This window comes from Oncorhynchus clarkii, chromosome 29, assembly GCF_045791955.1.
Source record: "Oncorhynchus clarkii lewisi isolate Uvic-CL-2024 chromosome 29, UVic_Ocla_1.0, whole genome shotgun sequence".
NCBI classification, from domain to species: domain Eukaryota; kingdom Metazoa; phylum Chordata; class Actinopteri; order Salmoniformes; family Salmonidae; genus Oncorhynchus; species Oncorhynchus clarkii.
The window spans coordinates 31,412,218-31,433,043 of NC_092175.1; the positions used below are offsets into that span (position 1 = coordinate 31,412,218).

General features: G+C 42.1%; 1 protein-coding gene across 20 annotated transcripts; it reads left to right on the top strand.

Moving 5' to 3' along the window:
* The first annotated feature begins 3,796 nt into the window (after window positions 1-3,796).
* LOC139388080 (spermine synthase-like) lies at window positions 3,797-19,321 on the top strand. Of its 20 annotated transcripts, none has more exons than XM_071134627.1 (13): window positions 3,824-3,987; window positions 5,004-5,124; window positions 13,960-14,047; window positions 14,393-14,457; window positions 14,621-14,796; window positions 15,491-15,645; window positions 15,840-15,929; window positions 16,114-16,228; window positions 16,458-16,537; window positions 16,757-16,872; window positions 16,957-17,314; window positions 17,358-17,446; window positions 18,494-19,131. In XM_071134627.1, exons 1-11 carry the CDS (start codon window positions 3,942-3,944, stop codon window positions 16,985-16,987), a joined length of 1,083 nt encoding a protein of 360 aa, XP_070990728.1. In that variant the 5' UTR covers window positions 3,824-3,941; the 3' UTR covers window positions 16,988-17,314; window positions 17,358-17,446; window positions 18,494-19,131. The 20 variants fall into 20 exon arrangements, with proteins under 20 accessions (XP_070990729.1, XP_070990730.1, XP_070990716.1 ...); XM_071134630.1 differs by adding an exon at window positions 17,620-18,016 and having other exon boundaries at window positions 5,007-5,124; window positions 16,957-17,358; window positions 18,376-19,131; XM_071134622.1 differs by adding an exon at window positions 17,620-18,016 and having other exon boundaries at window positions 3,825-3,987; window positions 16,957-17,358; window positions 18,376-19,131.
* The last annotated feature ends 1,505 nt before the right edge of the window (window positions 19,322-20,826 follow it).

Sequence of the window (20,826 nt, forward strand, 5' to 3'; positions counted from 1 at the left end):
TGGAAGATGAACCTCAGTCTGAGGTCCTGAGAGCTCTGGAGCAGGTTTCAAGGATCTCTCTGTACTTTGCTCTGTTCATCTTTCCCTCAACCCTGACTAGTCTCCCAGTCCCTGCCACTGAAAAACATCCCCACAGCATGATGCTGCCACCACCATGCTTCACTGTAGGGATGATGCCAGGTTTCCTACAGAAGTGACGCTTGGCATTAAGGCCAAAGAGTTCAATCTTGGTTTCATAATACCAGATAATCTTGTTTCTCATGGTCTGAGAGTCCTTTAGGTGCCCTTTGGTAAACTCCAGTGGGCTGTCATGTGCCTTTTACTGAGGAGTGGCTTCCGTCTGGCCACTCTACCATAAAGGCCTGATTGGTGGAGTGCTGCAGAGATGATTGTCCTCATGGAAGGTTCTCCCATCTCCACAGAGGAACTCTGGAGCTCTGTCAGAGTGACCATTGGGTTCTTAGTCACCTCCATGACCAAGGCCCTTCTCCCCTGATTGCTCAGTTTAGCTGGGCGGCCAGCTCTAGGAAGAGTCTTGGTGGTTCCAAACTTCTTCCATTAAAGAATGATGAAGGCCACTGTGTTCTTGGGGACCTTCAATGCTGCAGAAATGTTTTGCTACCCTTCCCCAGATCTGTGCCTCGACACAATCCTGTCTCGGGGGCCCTACGGACAATTCCTTTGACCTCACGGCTTGGTTTTTGCTCTGACATGCACTGTCAACACTGGGACCTTATATAGACAGATGTGTGTCTTTCCAAATCATGTCCAATCAATTAAATTTAACACAGGTGGACTCCAATCAAGTTGAGGAAACATCTCAAGGATGATCAATGGAAACAGGATGCACCTGAGCTCAATTTTGAGTCTCATAGCAAAGGCTCTGAATACTTATTTAAATATTACAGTACAGTTTATTCAAAGATATTTCTGTTTTTGATTTTGAATAAAATTTGCAAAAAATTCAAAAAACCTGTTTTTACTTTGTAATTATGTGGTTTTGTGTGGAGATGGATGAAGAAATACATGTATTTAATCCATTTTAGAAGAAGGCTGTAATGTAACAACATATGGAAAAAGGGAAGGTGTCTGAATACTTTCCGAATTCACTGTGTGTTGACAAATACAGGCTGAAAATAAATTATGGCAGGATTTACTCTATACTACTACACCGAACAACAATATAAACACAACAAGTGTTGGACACATGTATCATGAGCTGAAATAAAATATCCTAGTTTATTTCGCTCAAATTATGTGCACACATTTTCACACATTTATTACATCACTGTTCGCTACACTCGCATTAACATCTGCTAACCATGTGTATGTGACAAATACATTTGATTTGATTCTCCTTTGCCAAGAATACATCCAACTGACAGCTGTGGCATATCAAGAAGCTGATTAAACAGCATGATCATTACACAGGTGCACATTGTGCTGGGGACAATATAAGGTCACTCTAAAATATGCAGTTTTGTCACACAACACACTGCCACAGATGTCTCAAGTTTCGAGGGAACTTGTAATTTACATACTGACTGCAGGAAGGTCCACCAGAGCTGTTGCCAGAGAATTGAATGTTAATTTCTCTACCATAAGCCACCTCCATTGTTGTTTTAGAGAATTTGGCAGTACGTGCAGACGGCCTCACAACCCTAGACCACGTGTATGGCGTTGTGTGGGCAAGCGGTTTGCTGATGTCAACGTTGTGAACAGAGTGCCCCATGGTGGCGAGATCCTGAGGCCCATTGTTGTGCCATTCATCCGCCACCATCACCTAATGTTTCATCTTGATAATACACAGCCCCATGTTGCAAGGATCTGTACAGAATTCCTGGAAGCTGAAAATGTCCCAGTTCTTCCATGGCCTGAAGACTCACCAGACATGTTATCCTTTGAGCATGTTTGGGATGCTCTGGATCGACGTGTACGACAGCGTGTTCCAGTTCCCGCCGATATCCAGCAACTTCACACAGCCATTGAAGAGGAGTGGGACAACATTCCACAGGCCATAATCAACAGCCTGATCAACTCTATGCGAAGAAGATGTGTCACCCTGCATGAGGCAAATGGTCGTCACACCATAAACTGACTGGTTTTCTGATCCACGCCTCTACCTTTCTTGGGGTGAATGTGGAGGCCAGGTCATCTGATGCAGCACTCCATCACTCTCCTTCTTGGTAAAATAGCCCTTACACAGCCTGGAGGTGTGTTGGGTCATTGTCCTGTTGAAAAACAAATGATAGTCCCACTAAGCGCAAACCAGATAGGAAGGTGCATTGCTGCAGAATGTTGTGGTAGCCATGCTGGTTAAGTGTGCCTTGAAGTGTGCCTTGAACCCCCACACCATCACACCTCCTCCTTCATGCTTCACAGGGGCGGCAGGGTAGCCTAGTGGTTAGAGCGTTGGACTAGTAACCGGAAGGTTGCGAGTTCAAACCCCCGAGCTGACAAGGTACAAACCTGTCGTTCTGCCCCTGAACAGGCAGTTAACCCACTGTTCCCAGGCCGTCATTGAAAATAAGAATTTGTTCTTAACTGACTTGCCTGGTTAAATAAAGGTAAAATAAAAAAAAAATAAAAAAAAAACAGTGGGAACCACACATGCAGAGACTGGCGGTTGGAACCAAAAATCTCAAATTTGGACTCATCAAACCAAAGGACAGATTTCCACCAGTCTAATGTCCATTGCTCATGTTTCTTGGCCCAAGCAAGTCTCTTCTTATTATTGGTGTCCTTTAGTAGTGGTTTCTTTGCAGCAATTTGACCACAAAGGCTTTATTCATGGAGTATCCTCTGAACAGTTGATGTTGAGATGTGTCTGTTACTTGAACTCTGAAGCATTTATTTGAGCTGCAATCTGAGGTGCAGTCAACTCTAATGAACTTATATTCTGCAACAGAGGTAACTCTGGGTCTTCCTTTCCTGTGGCGGTCCTCACGAGAGCCAGTTTCATCATAGCGCTTGATGGTTATTGTGACTGCACTTGAAGAAACTTTTTAAAGTTCTTGAAATGTTCCATATTGACTGACCTGCATGTCTTAAAGTAATGATTGACTGCCGCTTCTCTTAGCTTATTTGAGCTGTTCTTGCCATAATACGGACTTGGTCTATTTCCAAATAGGGCTATCTTCTGTATACCATCCCTACCTTGTCACAACACAACTGATTGGCTCAAATGCATTAAGAAGGAAAGACTTTTAACAAGGCACACCTGTTAATTGAAATGTATTCCAGGTGACTACCTCACGAAGATGGTTGAGAGAATGCCAAGGGTGTGCAAAGCTGTCAAGACAAAGGGTGGCTACTTTGAAGAATCTCAAATATAAAATATATTTGGATTTGTTAAACACTTTTTTGGTTACTACATATTTATTATATTTTTATTTCACCTTTATTTAACCAGGTAGGCTAGTTGAGAACAAGTTCTCATTTACAACTGCGACCTGGCCAAGATAAAGCAAAGCAGTGTGACACAAACAACAACAACAACAGAGTTGCACACGGAATAAACAAACATACAGTCAATAATACAATAGATAAAGTGTATATAGTGTGTTCAAATTATAAGGATAAGGGATGTAAGGCAATAAATAAGCCATAGTGGAGAAATAATTACAAAGGACTGGAATGATGATAGGCTCTCTCTCTCTCTCTGTCTCTGTCTCTCTCTCTCTCTCTCTCTGTCTCTCTCTGTATGTACAACTAACAGAAAGCCTACTGCAATCTGAACTGTAGATACATGTGAGCACGAGGTGGTCGTCATCGGACCCTCCCCCTGCGTGTCTACATACCAGTCTGCACTCTAGCAAACCCTCCCACTTCAAACAACACTCTGGCAGTAATAGCACGGGTCCCTCCTTCTGTCCCCACACGCAAATTCCATTTTCACACCGGCTGCCTACTCCAGGCATGGCTGACGGCTGTACCCAGTCATGGCACTGCGACATTACACCCTCGACTTCAACCTCTCAGCGCCAGGTAAATGACACACACCGTGGCTACGAACGGTTGCAGCAATACAGGACATGGGGGTCATAAACTATCATTTCCCTTTGCGCATGTACTGTATGCTAGCTAACGTTAGCTAGCTAACTAATCGTTGTCAATACGCGCAGTCTGTCCAATATATACTAATCATACAATTATGATATGCACGATTAGTGCTTTTTTCGCGGAGGACGTAGCTAATGACGTGCTGAGTAATATTGATATAGTTAAATGTCGTCCGCTATCTTGATGGCATAATTCCAAATCAGACATTGCTGGTTGCCAGCAACATGACTGGCATGCGGGTAATATGACCTTTTGTGCAGTTGCTAGCTAGCTAGGTTAGCAAAGGCATCTCATCTGTCTGCGTGATTGGTTTTAATGGACAGGCAGGCTTGACTAGCTAACAAGTTAGCATATCAATGTTAGCATAACTTATTGATGAGGCTATAGCCATCTCAAGTTGGTCACACTTTTTAAAAATTCATAAGGTCCCAGTGGCCAATTATCAGTCTGATAGCTATAGTATATGCACTCTCGGGAAAATAGCATACAAGCAGAATTTGCCAGTTAAATTAGCTAGGCTACTGCCATTTATTTTTAGCATGTGCTTCTACACCTGCATTGCTTGCTGTTTGGGGTTTTAGGCTGGGTTTCTGTACAGCACTTTGAGATATCAGCTGATGTAAGAAGGGCTATATCAATTAATTTAATTTGTTGCTGCATCGCCAACTGTCTAACGTTAAGGTACACAGACAAGACATGAAGAACATAGTTATCTAGCTTATTATTAGACATTTCTGGTGGTTGTTACAAGGTAGCTACAGTTTGTGTGCAGTAAGTGCAACCCTGTCTCTCTTTTAGCTAGCTAGATATCACCTTAACAGGCTTAATTTATTTACCATTTTTAATGGTGATTCTATCTGAAACAGGAATTTCAAACATGGGGCGTATGGTGTTAATTATTGTGTTGTCACCCTAGAAATGCCTCTCCCTTTTCTGTTCAGCAGACTGTCCAACGACTGTGCATGGGCTGCAGTCTATATTTCAAGAACAGGAAATGACAGAGACTGTCCATGACACTGAGGGACATGGATATCTTGCTACCTTCATTGGCAAGAATGGCAGGTAGGCACCAGTTCCATAAACACTGTCATTATTTATGTCCTTACCAACATATTTTGTAGAATTAATCTAATGTTCATGAATTAGGCCTAGTTTGTGTTTGCTTTTCAAAAACCCGAAGTGCTACATTTAAAAATATAAAATATTTTTTTTACATTTCAAATGTATCCTTTAAGTCAGTTAAGAACAAATTCTTATTTACAATGACGGCCTACCCAGCCAAACCTGGACGACGCTGGACCAATTGTGTGCTGCCCTATGGGACTCTCAATCACGGCTGGTTGTGATACAGCCTGGATTCGAACCAGGGACTGTAGTGATGCTTGTTGCACTGAGATGCCTTAGGCTCCCGAGTGGCCAGCGGTCTATCTTGATGATAATAATAAGAACAAGTAATACAGCACATGAGACACATAACACACTATGAAGACAGTCAGGCAAGACCGATTCAGCAAGGTGTGGTGCTTTAGGTACACTTTAAAAGCATCTTCAGTAGGCACATCCATAGCACCCTTACATACTGTACAATACATTTTGTATTCATTAAGGATCCCCATTAGCTGCTGCCAAGGCAACAGCTACTCTTCCTGGGGTCCTCAGGTCACTACTCTACTACCACATATCTACAATACAAAATCCATGTGTGTGTGTCTCTTTACAGTCCCCTCTGTTCCATAAGGTGTATTTAAAAAAATCTGTTTTGTAAATCTGATTCTACTGCTTGCGTGAGTTACCTGATGTGGAATAGAGTTCCATGTAGCCATGGCTCTATATAGTACTGTGCGCCTCCAATAGTCTGTTCTGCACTTAGGTATTCTGGTGGCATGTCTTGTGGGGTATGCATTGGTGTCTGAGCTGTGTTCTAGTAGTTTAAACAGACAGCTCTGTGCATTCAGCGTGTCAATGCTTCTTACAAAAACAAGTAGTGAGGAAGCCAATCTCTCATCTACTTTGAGCCATGAGAGATTGACATGCATATTATTAATGTTAGCTCTGTGTACATTTTAAGGGTCAGCCGTGCTGCCTTGTTCTGAGCCAATTGAGCAAAGTCCTTCTTTGTGGCACCTGACCACACGACTGAACAGTAGTCCAGGTGCAACAAAACTAGGGCCTGTAGTAGAGGTCGACCGATTAGTCGGAATGGCCGAATAATTAGGGCCGATTTCAAGTTTTCATAACAATCGGAAATCGGTATTTTTGGACACCGATTTGGCCGATTTGTTTAGTTTTTTTCTTCATTTTTTCATTTTTTTACACCTTTATTTAACAAGGCAAGTCAGTTAAGAACACATTCTTATTTTCAATGACTGCCTAGGAATGGTGGGTTCTGCCTCGTTCAGGGGCAGAACGACAGATGTTTACCTTGTCAGCTCGGGGATTCAATCTTGCAACCTTACAGTTAACTAGTCCAACACTCTAACTACTTGCCTCTCATTGCACTCCACGAGGAGACTGCCTGTTACGTGAATGCAGTAAGCCAAGGTAAGTTGCTAGCAGTAAACTTATCTTATAAAAAACTACACATATAACTAACTACACATGGTTGATGATATTACTAGTTTATCTAGCGTGTCCTGCGTTGCATATAATCGATGCGGTGTGTATCGTTGCTCCAATGTGTACCTAATCATAAACATCAATACACAGAAGTATATATTTTTAAACCTGCATATTTAGCTAAAATAAATTCAGGTTAGCAGGCAATATTAACCAGGTGAAATTGTCACGTCTCTTGCGTTCATTGCACGCAGAGTCAGTGTATATGCAACAGTTTGGGCCGCCTAATTTGCCAAAATTTTACGTAATTATGACAACATTGAAGGTTGTGCAATGTAACAGAAATATTTAGACTTATGGATGCCACCCGTTAGATAAAATACGGAACGGTTCCGTATTTCACTGTAAGAATAAACATTTTGTTTTCGAGATGATAGTTTCCGGATTCGACCATATTAATGACCTAAGGCTTGTATTTCTGTGTGTTTATTATGTTATAACTAAGTCTATGATTTGATAGAGCAGTCTGACTGAGCGATGGTAGGCAGCAGCAGGCTCGTAAGCATTCATTCAAACAGCACTTTTTTGCGTTTGCCAGCAGCTGTTTATGACTTCAAGCCTATCAACTCCCAAGATTAGGCTCGTGTAACCAATGTGAAATGGCTAGCTAGTTAGCTGGGTGCGCGCTAATAGCGTTTCAAACGTCACTCACTCTGAGACTTGGAGTGGCTGTTTCCCTTGCTCTGCAAGGGCCACGGCTTTTGTGGAGCGATGGGTAACGCTGCTTCGAGGGGGGCTGTTGTCGATGTGTTCCTGGTTCAAGCCCAGGTAGGGGCGAGGAGAGGGACGGAAGCTATACTGTTACACTGGCAATACTAAAGTTCCTATAAGAACATCCAATAGTCAAAGGTTAATGAAATATAAATGGTATAGAGAAATAGTCCTATAATTCATATAATAACTACAACCTAAAACTTCTTACCTGGGAATATTGAAGACTCATGTTAAAAGGAACCACCAGCTTTCATATGTGCTCATGTTCTGCGCAAGGAACTTAAACGTTAGCTTTCTTACATGGCACATATTGCACTTTTACTTTCTTCTCCAACACTTTGTTTTTGCATTATTTAAACCAAATTGAACATGTTTCATTATTTATTTGAGGCTAAATTGATTTTATTGATGTATTATATTAAGTTAAAATAAGTGCTCATTCAGTGTTGTTGTAATTGTCATTATTACAAAAAAAATACAAAATTTGTCAGATTAATCGGTATCGGCTTTTATTGGTCCTCCAATAATCGGTATCGGCGTTGAAAAATCATAATCAGTCGACCTCTAGCCTGTAGGAACTGCCTTGTTGATAGTGTTGTTAAGGCAGAGCAGCACTTTATTATACTACAAAATGTATTGTATGACCTCTTATACACTATTAGGCCCAGCCTTTGGAACTTTGGTTTCGTTAGATATTGCTACTATAAGGTGATCACTACATCCGATGGATTTGGATACTGCTTTAAAGCAGATTTCTGTCGAATTAGTGACGATGTAATCAATACATGTTGATTTAATTCCTGTGCTGTTTTTTGTAAATACCCTGGTAGGTTGACTGATAACATTTGGTATTTATTAGGATCCCCATAGCATCAGCTACTCTTCCTGGGGTCTATGTCAAATATGGAATAATACATAGTCCAGAACATTATTAGTCGAGTGAAAGGCATACATTTAAAACGTCACACACAGCCTACATATCAGTATATACACAATATCTAGGTCTAATGCGTCACACACAGCCTACATATCAGTATATACACAATATCTAGGTCTAATGCGTCACACACAGCCTACATATCAGTATATACACAATATCTAGGTCTAATGCGTCACACACAGCCTACATATCAGTATATACACAATATCTAGGTCTAATGCGTCACACACAGCCTACATATCAGTATATACACTATCTAGGTCTAATGCGTCACACACAGCCTACATATCAGTATATACACTATCTAGGTCTAATGCGTCACACACAGCCTACATATCAGTATATACACAATATCTAGGTCTAATGCGTCACACACAGCCTACATATCAGTATATACACAATATCTAGGTCTAATGCGTCACACACAGCCTACATATCAGTATATACACTATCTAGGTCTAATGCGTCACACACAGCCTACATATCAGTATATACACAATATCTAGGTCTAATGCGTCACACACAGCCTACATATCAGTATATACACAATATCTAGGTCTAATGCATAGTACAGTGCAAATGACAATACAGTAAATATAAAATGGCTGTCTCTTCGTGCGACCACTTTAAAATATATTTACATTTTTATACTGGTTTCATTGCTATCCTGAGAACCGGGGGTGGCAGAGTTCCATGTAGTCATGGCTCTATTCTGGACCTGGGGACTGTGAAGAGACCTCTGGTTGCACGTCTTGTGTTGTGCCGATTAGTGTCTGAACTGTGTGCCAACTGCTTGAACAGACAGTTCTGTACCTTCAACACATCAATATTGATGCAGTCAAACTCTCCTCAACTTTGAGCCTGGAAAGACTGACATTTTCCCTCCGTGTACATCAAAGTGCAATACGTGCTTCTTGATGGGCACATGCCTATCCGTAACCGGAAGAAGCAGTTTCATAAATACTTCAGCATCCGGATGTCCCTCATTACACACATCAGACCAACAAATATTTTTCACATCTTCGACATAGGTACAATTGCAAAACCTTTGTTCATTTATATACAATTTTAGGTCCAGTCTTTGGAACTTAGTTTTTTTTTCTAGTTATGGCTATTATATATTATCATCACTACATCTGATGGGTGTCCATACTGCTTTAGAGAAGATTTCTGCAACATTAGTAAAGATGTGATCAATACACGTGGATGATTTAGTTCCTGTTCTGTTTGCAACTACCCTGGTAGGTTGACTGATTCACACATATAGTCCAAATACTGACATTTAGCACTGGTCTATAACAACTTCCTACGAAAATAGGCTTTAGGTGAGGCAGATTAACCTGTAGCCATATTGCTTCCGCATCATCTGACATGAGATCCTTGCTACCGTCAGTCTCTTAAGCAGTTCGCTATGTTGGAGATAATCCTGGAACCCCTGCGGTTCGGGTGAATCCTATCTCTTTTAAAGAGTGTTGGTTGCTCTCACAGGAAGTCAAAATTGTCACTAAAGGAGACATTTCTGTTTTTGGAGAGCTTCAGGAACTCGTTTAGGGCAGCTATGTGGCTGTAACGCTCCAAATCCCTTCTATAGCATGGCAGGGGGCCAGAGATGACTGTTCTCTTCCCTGTGCAAAGAAGGGTGTTCAAGAGAATGTTGTAGTCCATCTTCAGTTCCTCAGATTGCTGAAAGCATGAACCAGGGTGCAGGCACTGGTTACAGTTTGATGTTTCTTCTGGAGTGGGCAGCTTGATGAAAGCCAGTCAACATTTAGGTTGCCCAGAAAATATACCTCTCTGTTTATCACATACATTATCAAGCATTTCACACATTTTATCCAGATACTGACTGTTAGCACTTGGTGGTCTATAGCAGCTTCTCACAAGAATGGGCTTTAGGTGAGACAGGTGAGCCTGTAGCCATATTACTTCAACAGTATTTAACATGAGATCCTACCTAAGCTTAACACCGCCCCCATTGACATTTCTGTCTTTTCTGTAGATGTTATAACTAGGGTTGCACATTTTGGGGAATATTCAGAGGTGGAAACATTCCGTGGGAATTAACAGGAATATATGGGAAATAACGGAAATGTATGTATATTAATACTATTTATATGTTGATGTCTTTTGCATTGGATATATTTACCATTTCATATGGATACAGAAACAAACCTTTTACCGTATCATAAGTAGACATAATTGCAAATGATTAAATCCTTCCAATAGAAATATAACAATTTAGTTACGAATGTAACTTTAATTAAATGAGTTGACTCTTCACATGGGATGATTTCACTGAACAACAAAAGAAAGGGAATATAGAATGATCCCCACTGATCCATCACATCTCCCAAAAACGTTTTCAACATACATCTGTAAAATGATAGTCCAGAAACTGAAGGTTTGGTTGTTTTCCTCTCAGGCTTCCATGTCTTCTCCCTGGACCTCCTCAATGTCCACATCTTGAACATCAGACTCCGAGGCCTCATCTTCACTATCACTTTCCAATCTGGTTGATGATGGCTTGCTGTCAGGCTCAAAAAGCCTAAAATTTGCCCGGATGGCCAACAATTTTTCAACCCTTGTATTGGTCAGCCTATTGCGTACTTTGGGGTGTGTGTCTGTGTGTACCAGATCAATGTGGGGCTATATACAGGGAGTACCAGTACCAGAACAATGTGGCGCTATATACAGGGAGTACCAGATCAATGTGGCGCTATATACAGGGAGTACCAGTACCACCAGATCAATGTGGAGCTATATACAGGGTGTACCAGATCAATGTGGAGCTACATACAGGGAGTACCAGTACCAGATCAATGTGGAGCTACATACTGGGAGTACCAGATCAATGTGGAGCTACATACAGGGAGTACCAGATCAATGTGGAGCTACATACAGGGAGTACCAGTACCAGATCAATGTGGCGCTATATACAGGGAGTACCAGTACCATATCAATGTGGAGCTATATCCAGGGAGTACCAGATCAATGTGGAGTTATATACAGGGTGTACCAGATCAATGTGGAGCTACATCAGGGAGTACCAGATTAATGTGAGGCTATATACAGGGAGTACCAGTACCAGATCAATGTGCAGCTACATCCAGGGAGTATCAGTACAAGATCAATGTGCAGCTATGTCCAGGGAGTATCAGTACTAGATCAATGTGGAGGCTATATACAGGGAGTACCAGATCAATGTGGAGCTATATCCAGGGAGTACCAGTACCAGATCAATGTGGAGCTACATCCAGGGAGTATCAGTACAAGATCAATGTGCAGCTATGTCCAGGGAGTATCAGTACCAGATCAATGTGCAGCTACATCCAGGGAGTACCAGTACCAGATCAATGTGGAGCTATATACAGGGTGTACCAGATCAATGTGGAGCTATATCCAGGGAGTATCAGTACCAGATCAATGTGGAGCTATATCCAGGGAGTACCAGTACCAGATCAATGTGCAGCTACATCCAGGGAGTACCAGTACCAGATCAATGTGGAGCTATATACAGGGAGTACCAGTACCAGATCAATGTGGAGCTATATACAGGGAGTACCAGTACCAGATCAATGTGCAGCTACATCCAGGGAGTACCAGTACCAGATCAATGTGGAGCTATATACAGGGTGTACCAGATCAATGTGCAGCTACATCAAGGGAGTACCAGTACCAGATCAATGTGGAGCTATATACAGGGAGTACCAGTACCAGATCAATGTGGAGCTATATACAGGGAGTACCAGTACCAGATCAATGTGCAGCTATATACAGGGAGTACCAGTACCATATCAATGTGGAGCTATATCCAGGGAGTACCAGATCAATGTGGAGTTATATACAGGGTGTACCAGATCAATGTGGAGCTACATCAGGGAGTACCAGTACCAGATCAATGTGCAGCTACATCCAGGGAGTATCAGTACAAGATCAATGTGCAGCTATGTCCAGGGAGTATCAGTACTAGATCAATGTGGAGGCTATATACAGGGAGTACCAGATCAATGTGGAGCTATATCCAGGGAGTACCAGTACCAGATCAATGTGGAGCTACATCCAGGGAGTATCAGTACAAGATCAATGTGCAGCTATGTCCAGGGAGTATCAGTACCAGATCAATGTGCAGCTACATCCAGGGAGTACCAGTACCAGATCAATGTGGAGCTATATACAGGGTGTACCAGATCAATGTGGAGCTATATCCAGGGAGTATCAGTACCAGATCAATGTGGAGCTATATCCAGGGAGTACCAGTACCAGATCAATGTGCAGCTACATCCAGGGAGTACCAGTACCAGATCAATGTGGAGCTATATACAGGGAGTACCAGTACCAGATCAATGTGGAGCTATATACAGGGAGTACCAGTACCAGATCAATGTGCAGCTACATCCAGGGAGTACCAGTACCAGATCAATGTGGAGCTATATACAGGGTGTACCAGATCAATGTGCAGCTACATCAAGGGAGTACCAGTACCAGATCAATGTGGAGCTATATACAGGGAGTACCAGTACCAGATCAATGTGGAGCTATATACAGGGAGTACCAGTACCAGATCAATGTGCAGCTATATACAGGGAGTACCAGTACCAGATCAATGTGCAGCTATATACAGGGAGTATCAGATCAATGTGCAGCTATATACAGGGAGTATCAGATCAATGTGCAGCTATATACAGGGAGTACCAGATCAATGTGCAGCTATATACAGGGAGTATCAGATCAATGTGCAGCTATATACAGGGAGTATCAGATCAATGTGCAGCTATATACAGGGAGTACCAGATCAATATGCAGCTATATACAGGGAGTATCAGATTAATGTGCAGCTATATACAGGGAGTACCAGATCAATATGCAGAGGTACTTGAGGTTGATATGTACTGGAAGGCAGGGTAAAGTGACTAGGCATCCGGATAGATGATGAGGATAATAATACGAGTAAAATAAAGAAGCAGCAAATGATGTGTGTTTTCTAAATGTGTGTGTATGTAGTGTTTGAATGTGTGAGGTTGTCAAGGTTTATGCAAAACAAATGTAGACAGAAGTTGCAAACACTGTAGCTAGCCCAAACACTAGTCTGTTGTTAACGGACTTGCCTAGTTAAATAAAGTTAAATTACATTTAAAACAATGCTGGCTAATAAAACCCCCATGTGTGTTCCAGTGGTCAGACACCCTTTAGGAAGACCATTGATTGGCCGGTTAAGTGTTTTATTGGTACCACAATGGCTCACGTTCAAATGAACGCCTAGCTCTTTAGTGGCTTTGTTGATCGGATGTAAGGGCTTTGGCGCTTCCTGTTTTGTGTGTGTGTGTGTGGTGACTAGTAAACACTGGCGGTTGGCTATTGTGTGGGCCTAAGCCTGCATGAATATACCCGCAGCAACACCACACATTTTGGGTAGAAATGCTCAACCTTCAGCTGCCCATTGGCTCTCCACTGAGCTTTCATAAAGCTTAGGTCAATAGGCCACAACCTGTCATGCCATGGCTCTCCTCATGAGATTTGTGTTGAAGGAGAGCGAAGTGAGAGAGAAGTTATAGCCTAGATTCAATTCTATGTTTCTCTCAATTTAACTCTGTGCTTCTTTCTCTGTTTCTGTATGTCTCTCTTTTCAGGTTGGTTATTCTGCGTGTGACCGCCCATGGCCTGCTTACCATTGATCTGCAGTGTTGTGAAGGAGATAACATTGTACAAGTAGAGAATGTAGGTGATGAGAGAAACTTGTCTTCACAATAGACCTGCTTACATACATACATACATAAAACAATAACACAAATACAAAAAACAACAGAAGATCATTTTTAACAGACCTTCAGAATACCCTAAGTAAGAAATATTTCCATTAATTAGATACAATTGGATGTGTTGCTGTATTTCTCACATGTGCCGAATACAACTGGTGTCGACTTTACAGTGAAATGCTTTCTTACAAACCTTTCGAACATGTGGTCTCGTAGGCCTTTGGACTATTTGACATTTAGGATATTTTGCTTAATGTAGCATTAGAATATGCAAAATAACAAATACAGTATTCCATTTTTCTCTCAGCTTTTGAATACACTGGAAGAGAAGCTGAGAAGTCTCCTACATGGAAACATTAAGAGGGTCAAGAGGTAAGCCTCGAGTGGTGGATGATCTTACAGTAGTGGCCTTGTGTGTTGACTCTCTTGTGACTGGACACAAGCTGTAGTGTGAAACGATTACCCTATAACCCTCTGTCAATATCCCCATGATGGCATCATGAACATGATATGTACCATGTCCCACCTTCCCCAGGCTCCCAGCTCTGACTCGAGGTGCAGCTGTTGATCGATACTGGCCCACAGCAGACGGCAGACTGGTGGAGTATGACATAGATCGGGTTGTATATGATGAGGACTCTGCATACCAGAACATAAAGATCATGCACTCACAGCAGTTTGGCAATATCCTGATCCTCAATGGGGATGTTAGTAAGTAAAATATAGCATTCCTACAGGCCTTCATTTTAGATAATATTGTTATGAATTATTCCTCACCTACTGCTACTGTATATTGTTGTAATTATGTTATTTACTTTACTTATTTAGGTCACTTGTTGTTCAACTTATTTTTCACTTCTGGAAACTGAATCTAATATGATGAACATTTGGCTGGGTTTCAGTCACGGCATGTGGCTTACTTATCTAATGATATTGTAATATGATTATATGGCAGGTCTGTCACAGTGAAGGGGCCTACTGTAATGTGATTATATGGCAGATCTGTCAGAGTGAAGGGGCCTACTGTAATGTGATTATATGGCAGGTCTGTCAGAGTGAAGGGGCCTACTGTAATGTGATTATATGGCAGGTCTGTCAGAGTGAAGGGGCCTATTGTAATGTGATTATATGGCAGGCCTGTCAGAGTGAAGGGGCCTACTGTAATGTGATTATATGGCAGGTCTGTCACAGTGAAGGGGCCTACTGTAATGTGATTATATGGCAGGTCTGTCACAGTGAAGGGGCCTACTGTAATGTGATTATATGGCAGGTCTGTCACAGTGAAGGGGCCTACTGTAATGTGATTATATGGCAGGTCTGTCACAGTGAAGGGGCCTACTGTAATGTGATTATATGGCAGGTCTGTCACAGTGAAGGGGCCTACTGTAATGTGATTATATGACAGATCTGTCAGAGAGTGACCTGCCCTACACCCAGGCCATCATGGGCAGAGGGCAAGAGAACTATGCAGGGAAGGAGGTGCTGATCTTAGGAGGTGGCGATGGAGGAATCCTCGCAGAGGCCGTCAAACTCAAGCCAAAGATGATCACCATGGTGGAGATATCCTTTCAGGACCCTGCTTTTCACTTCGCTCTGTGCTCAGTTAACATATTGCTTCAAGGATTTGCACCAGCAATATTTTAACAATGCCCTTTTATGAGCATTTTTTTTTGAGACGTTGCCCGGTAGGATTATCTGGTCTGTCATCTGTCTTCCCCTGTGTCTGGTTTGTAATTCCTTGACAAAGTGTTTACATCGACCAAATGGTGATTGATGGGTGTAGAGCACACATGAGGAAGGCATGTGGAAGTGTTCTGGACAACCTGAAGGGAGAATGTTACCAGGTGAGCAGGACAGTGCTATCCACTGCACCTCTCCTTAGTTGAGATGGAACGTTTGTCATTTGCCCACTGCTCTGAATAGATTTGCTCCGCTCTCTGTATTCTTGTATGTTACTACATGGGGTTTCCATAACGACGTTTCCCTGAACCCCCTCCGTCTGTTCCATCTGTTCTGATCTCATTCCAGGTGTTGGTAGAGGACTGCGTTCCTGTTCTAAAAAAGTATGTTGAGGAAGGGAAGACGTTTGATTACGTCATCAATGACCTCACAGCGGTCCCCATCTCCACAGCGCCGGAGGAGGGTGAGTGACAAATGCTTTCTCACGGGGTCTTCTTGGACATTCTGTTCTAACGGTGTATGCAATGATGAATACTGGTAGGGCTCTTGTAAAGACGCACCGCCTTGTACCACATTGCAAAAAATGTATCTGATTTTAGGATGTGGCTAGTGTAATTTTAACCTGTTTCGTGGATCAGGGCTTGTGTGAAACACTTGCATAATTGGTTGAAAGATGGTTTACTCTGTCTCAGACTCTACATGGGAGTTCCTACAGCTTATCTTGGATCTCTCAATAAAAGTACTGCGTCCTACTGGGAAGTACTTCACACAGGTGAGACCCATATTCACTGAGTGCTTCATACAGTCACCCCACCCTTGTGTGGAATTCAGCTCATATCACCATCACTACACATGATTAACTTATATGTCTGTCTCGTATATCTTTGTTGTTCATGAGAGACAAGTTTGTCCTAGTGTGATGTTTTTTTTGTTTTAAACATTTTTGTCCCCTAATTGCTGTGTGGTCCATGTTTTAACTCCGTGTCTTCAGGGTAATAGTGCCAATCTGACTGAGACACTGGCTCTTTATGAGGAGCAGCTGGGAAGGCTCTCATGTCCTGTAGACTTCTCCAAGGAGGTGGTGTGTGTGCCCTCTTATATGGAACTGTATCCTTCAAGAAAAGAGTCTTGCACTTAAGAGTCTTGGTTACTTGTTGTTTACATAGCATTTTCCTTAATGAGCTGACTCAGGTGGGTTTTCTACACCGTTTGGAAGAAGTAAAGAGCCCCCCCGGTCTCCTCTGTACGCTGCCTGCAGGAATGTGAAAACTGTCCACCCCCCCCCCCCCCCCCCCCCATTGTCCGCCGTCGCACTGAGGGGAGAGATGACCCCACCCCCCCCATTTCTACTCACACTGTTTTATTATCCTTCCATGTCCAACTCGCTCTTAAACCCTTTTTACATCTTAGTTACATCATTTTATGTCCAAACTTACAAGAGATTGTATTTCTGTTAGTTGGATATTTTGAATTGGGCTGTTGTTTTTGCGTGTGCCCTCCAGGGAGAACTGTGGGGCTGACCGTGTAGGGCTGCTGCCACTGGTCTAGGGTATAGACTTCTCTGACTATAGCCTGGTTCCAGACCTGTCTAGGGTTTAGACTTCTCTGACTATAGCCTGGTTCCAGACCTGTCTAGGGTATAGACTTCTCTGACTATAGCCTGGTTCCAGACCTGTCAAGGGTATAGACTTCTCTGACTATAGCCTGGTTCCAGACCTGTCAAGGGTATAGACTTCTCTGACTAGCCTGGTTCCAGACCTGTCAAGGGTATAGACTTCTCTGACTATAGCCTGGTTCCAGACCTGTCTAGGGTTTAGACTTCTCTGACTACAGCCTGGTTCCAGACCTGTCTAGGGTATAGACTTCTCTGACTATAGCCTGGTTCCAGACCTGTCTAGGGTATAGACTTCTCTGACTATAGCCTGGTTCCAGACCTGTCTAGGGTTTAGACTTCTCTGACTATAGCCTGGTTCCAGACCTGTCTAGGGTATAGACTTCTCTGACTATAGCCTGGTTCCAGACCTGTCAAGGGTATAGACTTCTCTGACTATAGCCTGGTTCCAGACCTGTCAAGGGTATAGACTTCTCTGACTATAGCCTGGTTCCAGACCTGTCTAGGGTTTAGACTTCTCTGACTACAGCCTGGTTCCAGACCTGTCTAGGGTATAGACTTCTCTGACTATAGCCTGGTTCCAGACCTGTCTAGGGTATAGACTTCTCTGACTATAGCCTGGTTCCAGACCTGTCAAGGGTATAGACTTCTCTGACTATAGCCTGGTTCCAGACCTGTCAAGGGTATAGACTTCTCTGACTAGCCTGGTTCCAGACCTGTCTAGGGTTTAGACTTCTCTGACTATAGCCTGGTTCCAGACCTGTCTAGGGTATAGACTTCTCTGACTATAGCCTGGTTCCAGACCTGTCTAGGGTATAGACTTCTCTGACTATAGCCTGGTTCCAGACCTGTCTAGGGTATAGACTTCTCTGACTATAGCCTGGTTCCAGACTTCTCTGACTATAGCCTGGTTCCAGACCTGTCTAGGGTATAGACTTCTCTGACTATAGCCTGGTTCCAGACTTCTCTGACTATAGCCTGGTTCCAGACCTGTCTAGGGTTTAGACGTCTCTGACTGTTGTGTAGTTGTCATGCCATACAGGTTACATGTTTTATACATGGCAGGGCAACAATTCTCAGAGGAGTTGGCAAAATATCATATATGTCTGGGACCAGGCTATAGTCAGAGGTCTAAAGCCTAGACAGATCTGGGACCAGTATTTAAACACTCTCGGTACACCCACCCCTTCAGGGTGTTACTTTTCAAATTTGACTTAAAACAGCACCAACATACAATAGGCTTTTGGGTTCTGATTGTGTGATAGGATATGTGCTCGCCTTAGTCTCAAATGAATGTCTGTCTGTGTGTTTGATTGTTTTTCTTCTTTTGTTGTAGCTAACTGGCTTGAGTGTGATTTGATTCCCAGTCCTTTCCAAGTGTGACCCTGGCCATTGAAGCTGAAGTGTCCAAATGTGTTTTTAAAAGGGAAAAAGGTTTCTTGCTTGTACTGCTTTAATGTGAATTGTGTTTTTATTATTTAGCACCTTTTTTAGTTTCTCCTGATGGATTTTATTTTACATATTCAGTTTAGAATTTTTCTCTAACTTTGTCTGGTGCATGTGCTGGAAATTTAAACTATTTTTAATGAATGTAGCTTCCCATATACACAGTGCAACTTCATGCCTTTGATCAATATTGTGGTGCTTTGTTACATGTATTTATTTGATATTATTTCACCAAATGCTGTTTTATCCAAAATACCTTTTTGTTCAGCAGTGACTACCTGCTATTAAAAATGAGTTGGAGAAGAAAATGTTTTTCTTTTGCTTGATTCAGAGGAGTATATCAGATATCTTAGCTAGCAGTCACAACTGACAGACAATTTGGGTGTTTCTACTGAAAGTACAGAATCATACCAATGCAAACTCAATACAGATTTTCTTGCATTTCCTTTCATTCTACCATGAGCAATGTTGATTTCAATAAACCTTCCCCTTTGTTAACACGAACTTTAATCATTTGATTACCCTGCTCCTGATGTGCACGGGCGCTGTAGTTCTTTATTCAAGGTGTAGAGGACCCATCAAGTTATCTACCAACCACATGATGTACTCCTATGTTGTATCCAGAATGACTTAGAGGAGCAATTAGGGTTAAGTGCCTTGCTCAAGGGCACATCGACAGATGTTTCACCTGGTCAGCTCAGGGATTCGAACCAGCGACCTTTTTGTTACTGGCCCAATGCTCTTAACCACTAAGCTACCTGCTGAATGTGCTGATCAAGCGGCTGAAATGACACCTGGAGCAACGCTTGTATTCTGGGATGCTGCTGTAAACACCTAATATGATTGCAATTTTAATTGGGATCATAACCCCAGCACACATACCTGTGTGTGTCGTCACTACTCTTTCCTCTCTGTTTTAACTAGTCGCCCCACCTCTCCTCCATCGTTCCCCTAGATCGCTCTTTTGTGGTCCCATGAATAAAGCATTTAACATGGTTCAATTTGAATTGGGAGTTTTTAGCATGTTGTACTGTTTGTGTTTTGTCTCTGTGTAGAGCCTGAATGACCAATTCTCAGGTAACATCATTTTGGAAGAGGACACGGCTGGATAAGTCTCGCCATGAAAGTAAACATCACGTTGCCAAGACTTTTGGGAGAAAATCGTACATGTCCACTGTCATTCACCATCATTAGCCCTTCTGATGTGGGCTTTCTGCCGACAATGAACTGTCTCAATACAGCACCAATCAAAAGTTTGAACACAACTACTCATTCAAGGGTTTTTATTTATTTTTCACTATTTTCTATATTGTATAATAATAGTGAAGACATCAAAACAATGAAATAACACATTTGGAATCATGTAGTAACCAAAAAAGTTTTAAACAAATCAAAATATTTTGTATTTCAGATTCTTCAAAGTAGCCACCCTTTGCCTTGATGACAGCTTTGCACACTCTTGGAATTATCTCAACCAGCTTCACCTGGAATGCTTTTCCAACAGTCTTGAAGGAGTTTCCACATATGCTGAGCACTTGTTGGCTGCTTTTCCTTCACTCTGTGGTCCAAATTATCTCAATTGGGTTGAGGTCAGGTGATCTGATGCAGCACTCAATCACTCTCCTTGGTCAATTAGCCCTTACACAGCCTGGAGGTCTATATTGAATATTTTTAAATGTTTTATTTTATTTTATGGATGTGATATTTAACAAGCTATATATAATAATTTATCACATACTTTTCATTATTGGAGATGGGATATAGAACTCCTGTGATAATGTAGTAAGTAATGTGTGTGTCAATTAACTGAAGAGGGGTGTCATAAGGGTTGGACTAACCACATCAGGTTGGACTAACCACATCAGGTTGGACTAACCACATCAGGTTGGACTAACCACATCAGGGGGCCTCTCGAGAGTTTTATTTTTTATTTTTTTAAAGCTAACTTCATGCAATTCTACACATTTTGCCATGGAGCAGAAAGAAACATTTGCAGTTTTATA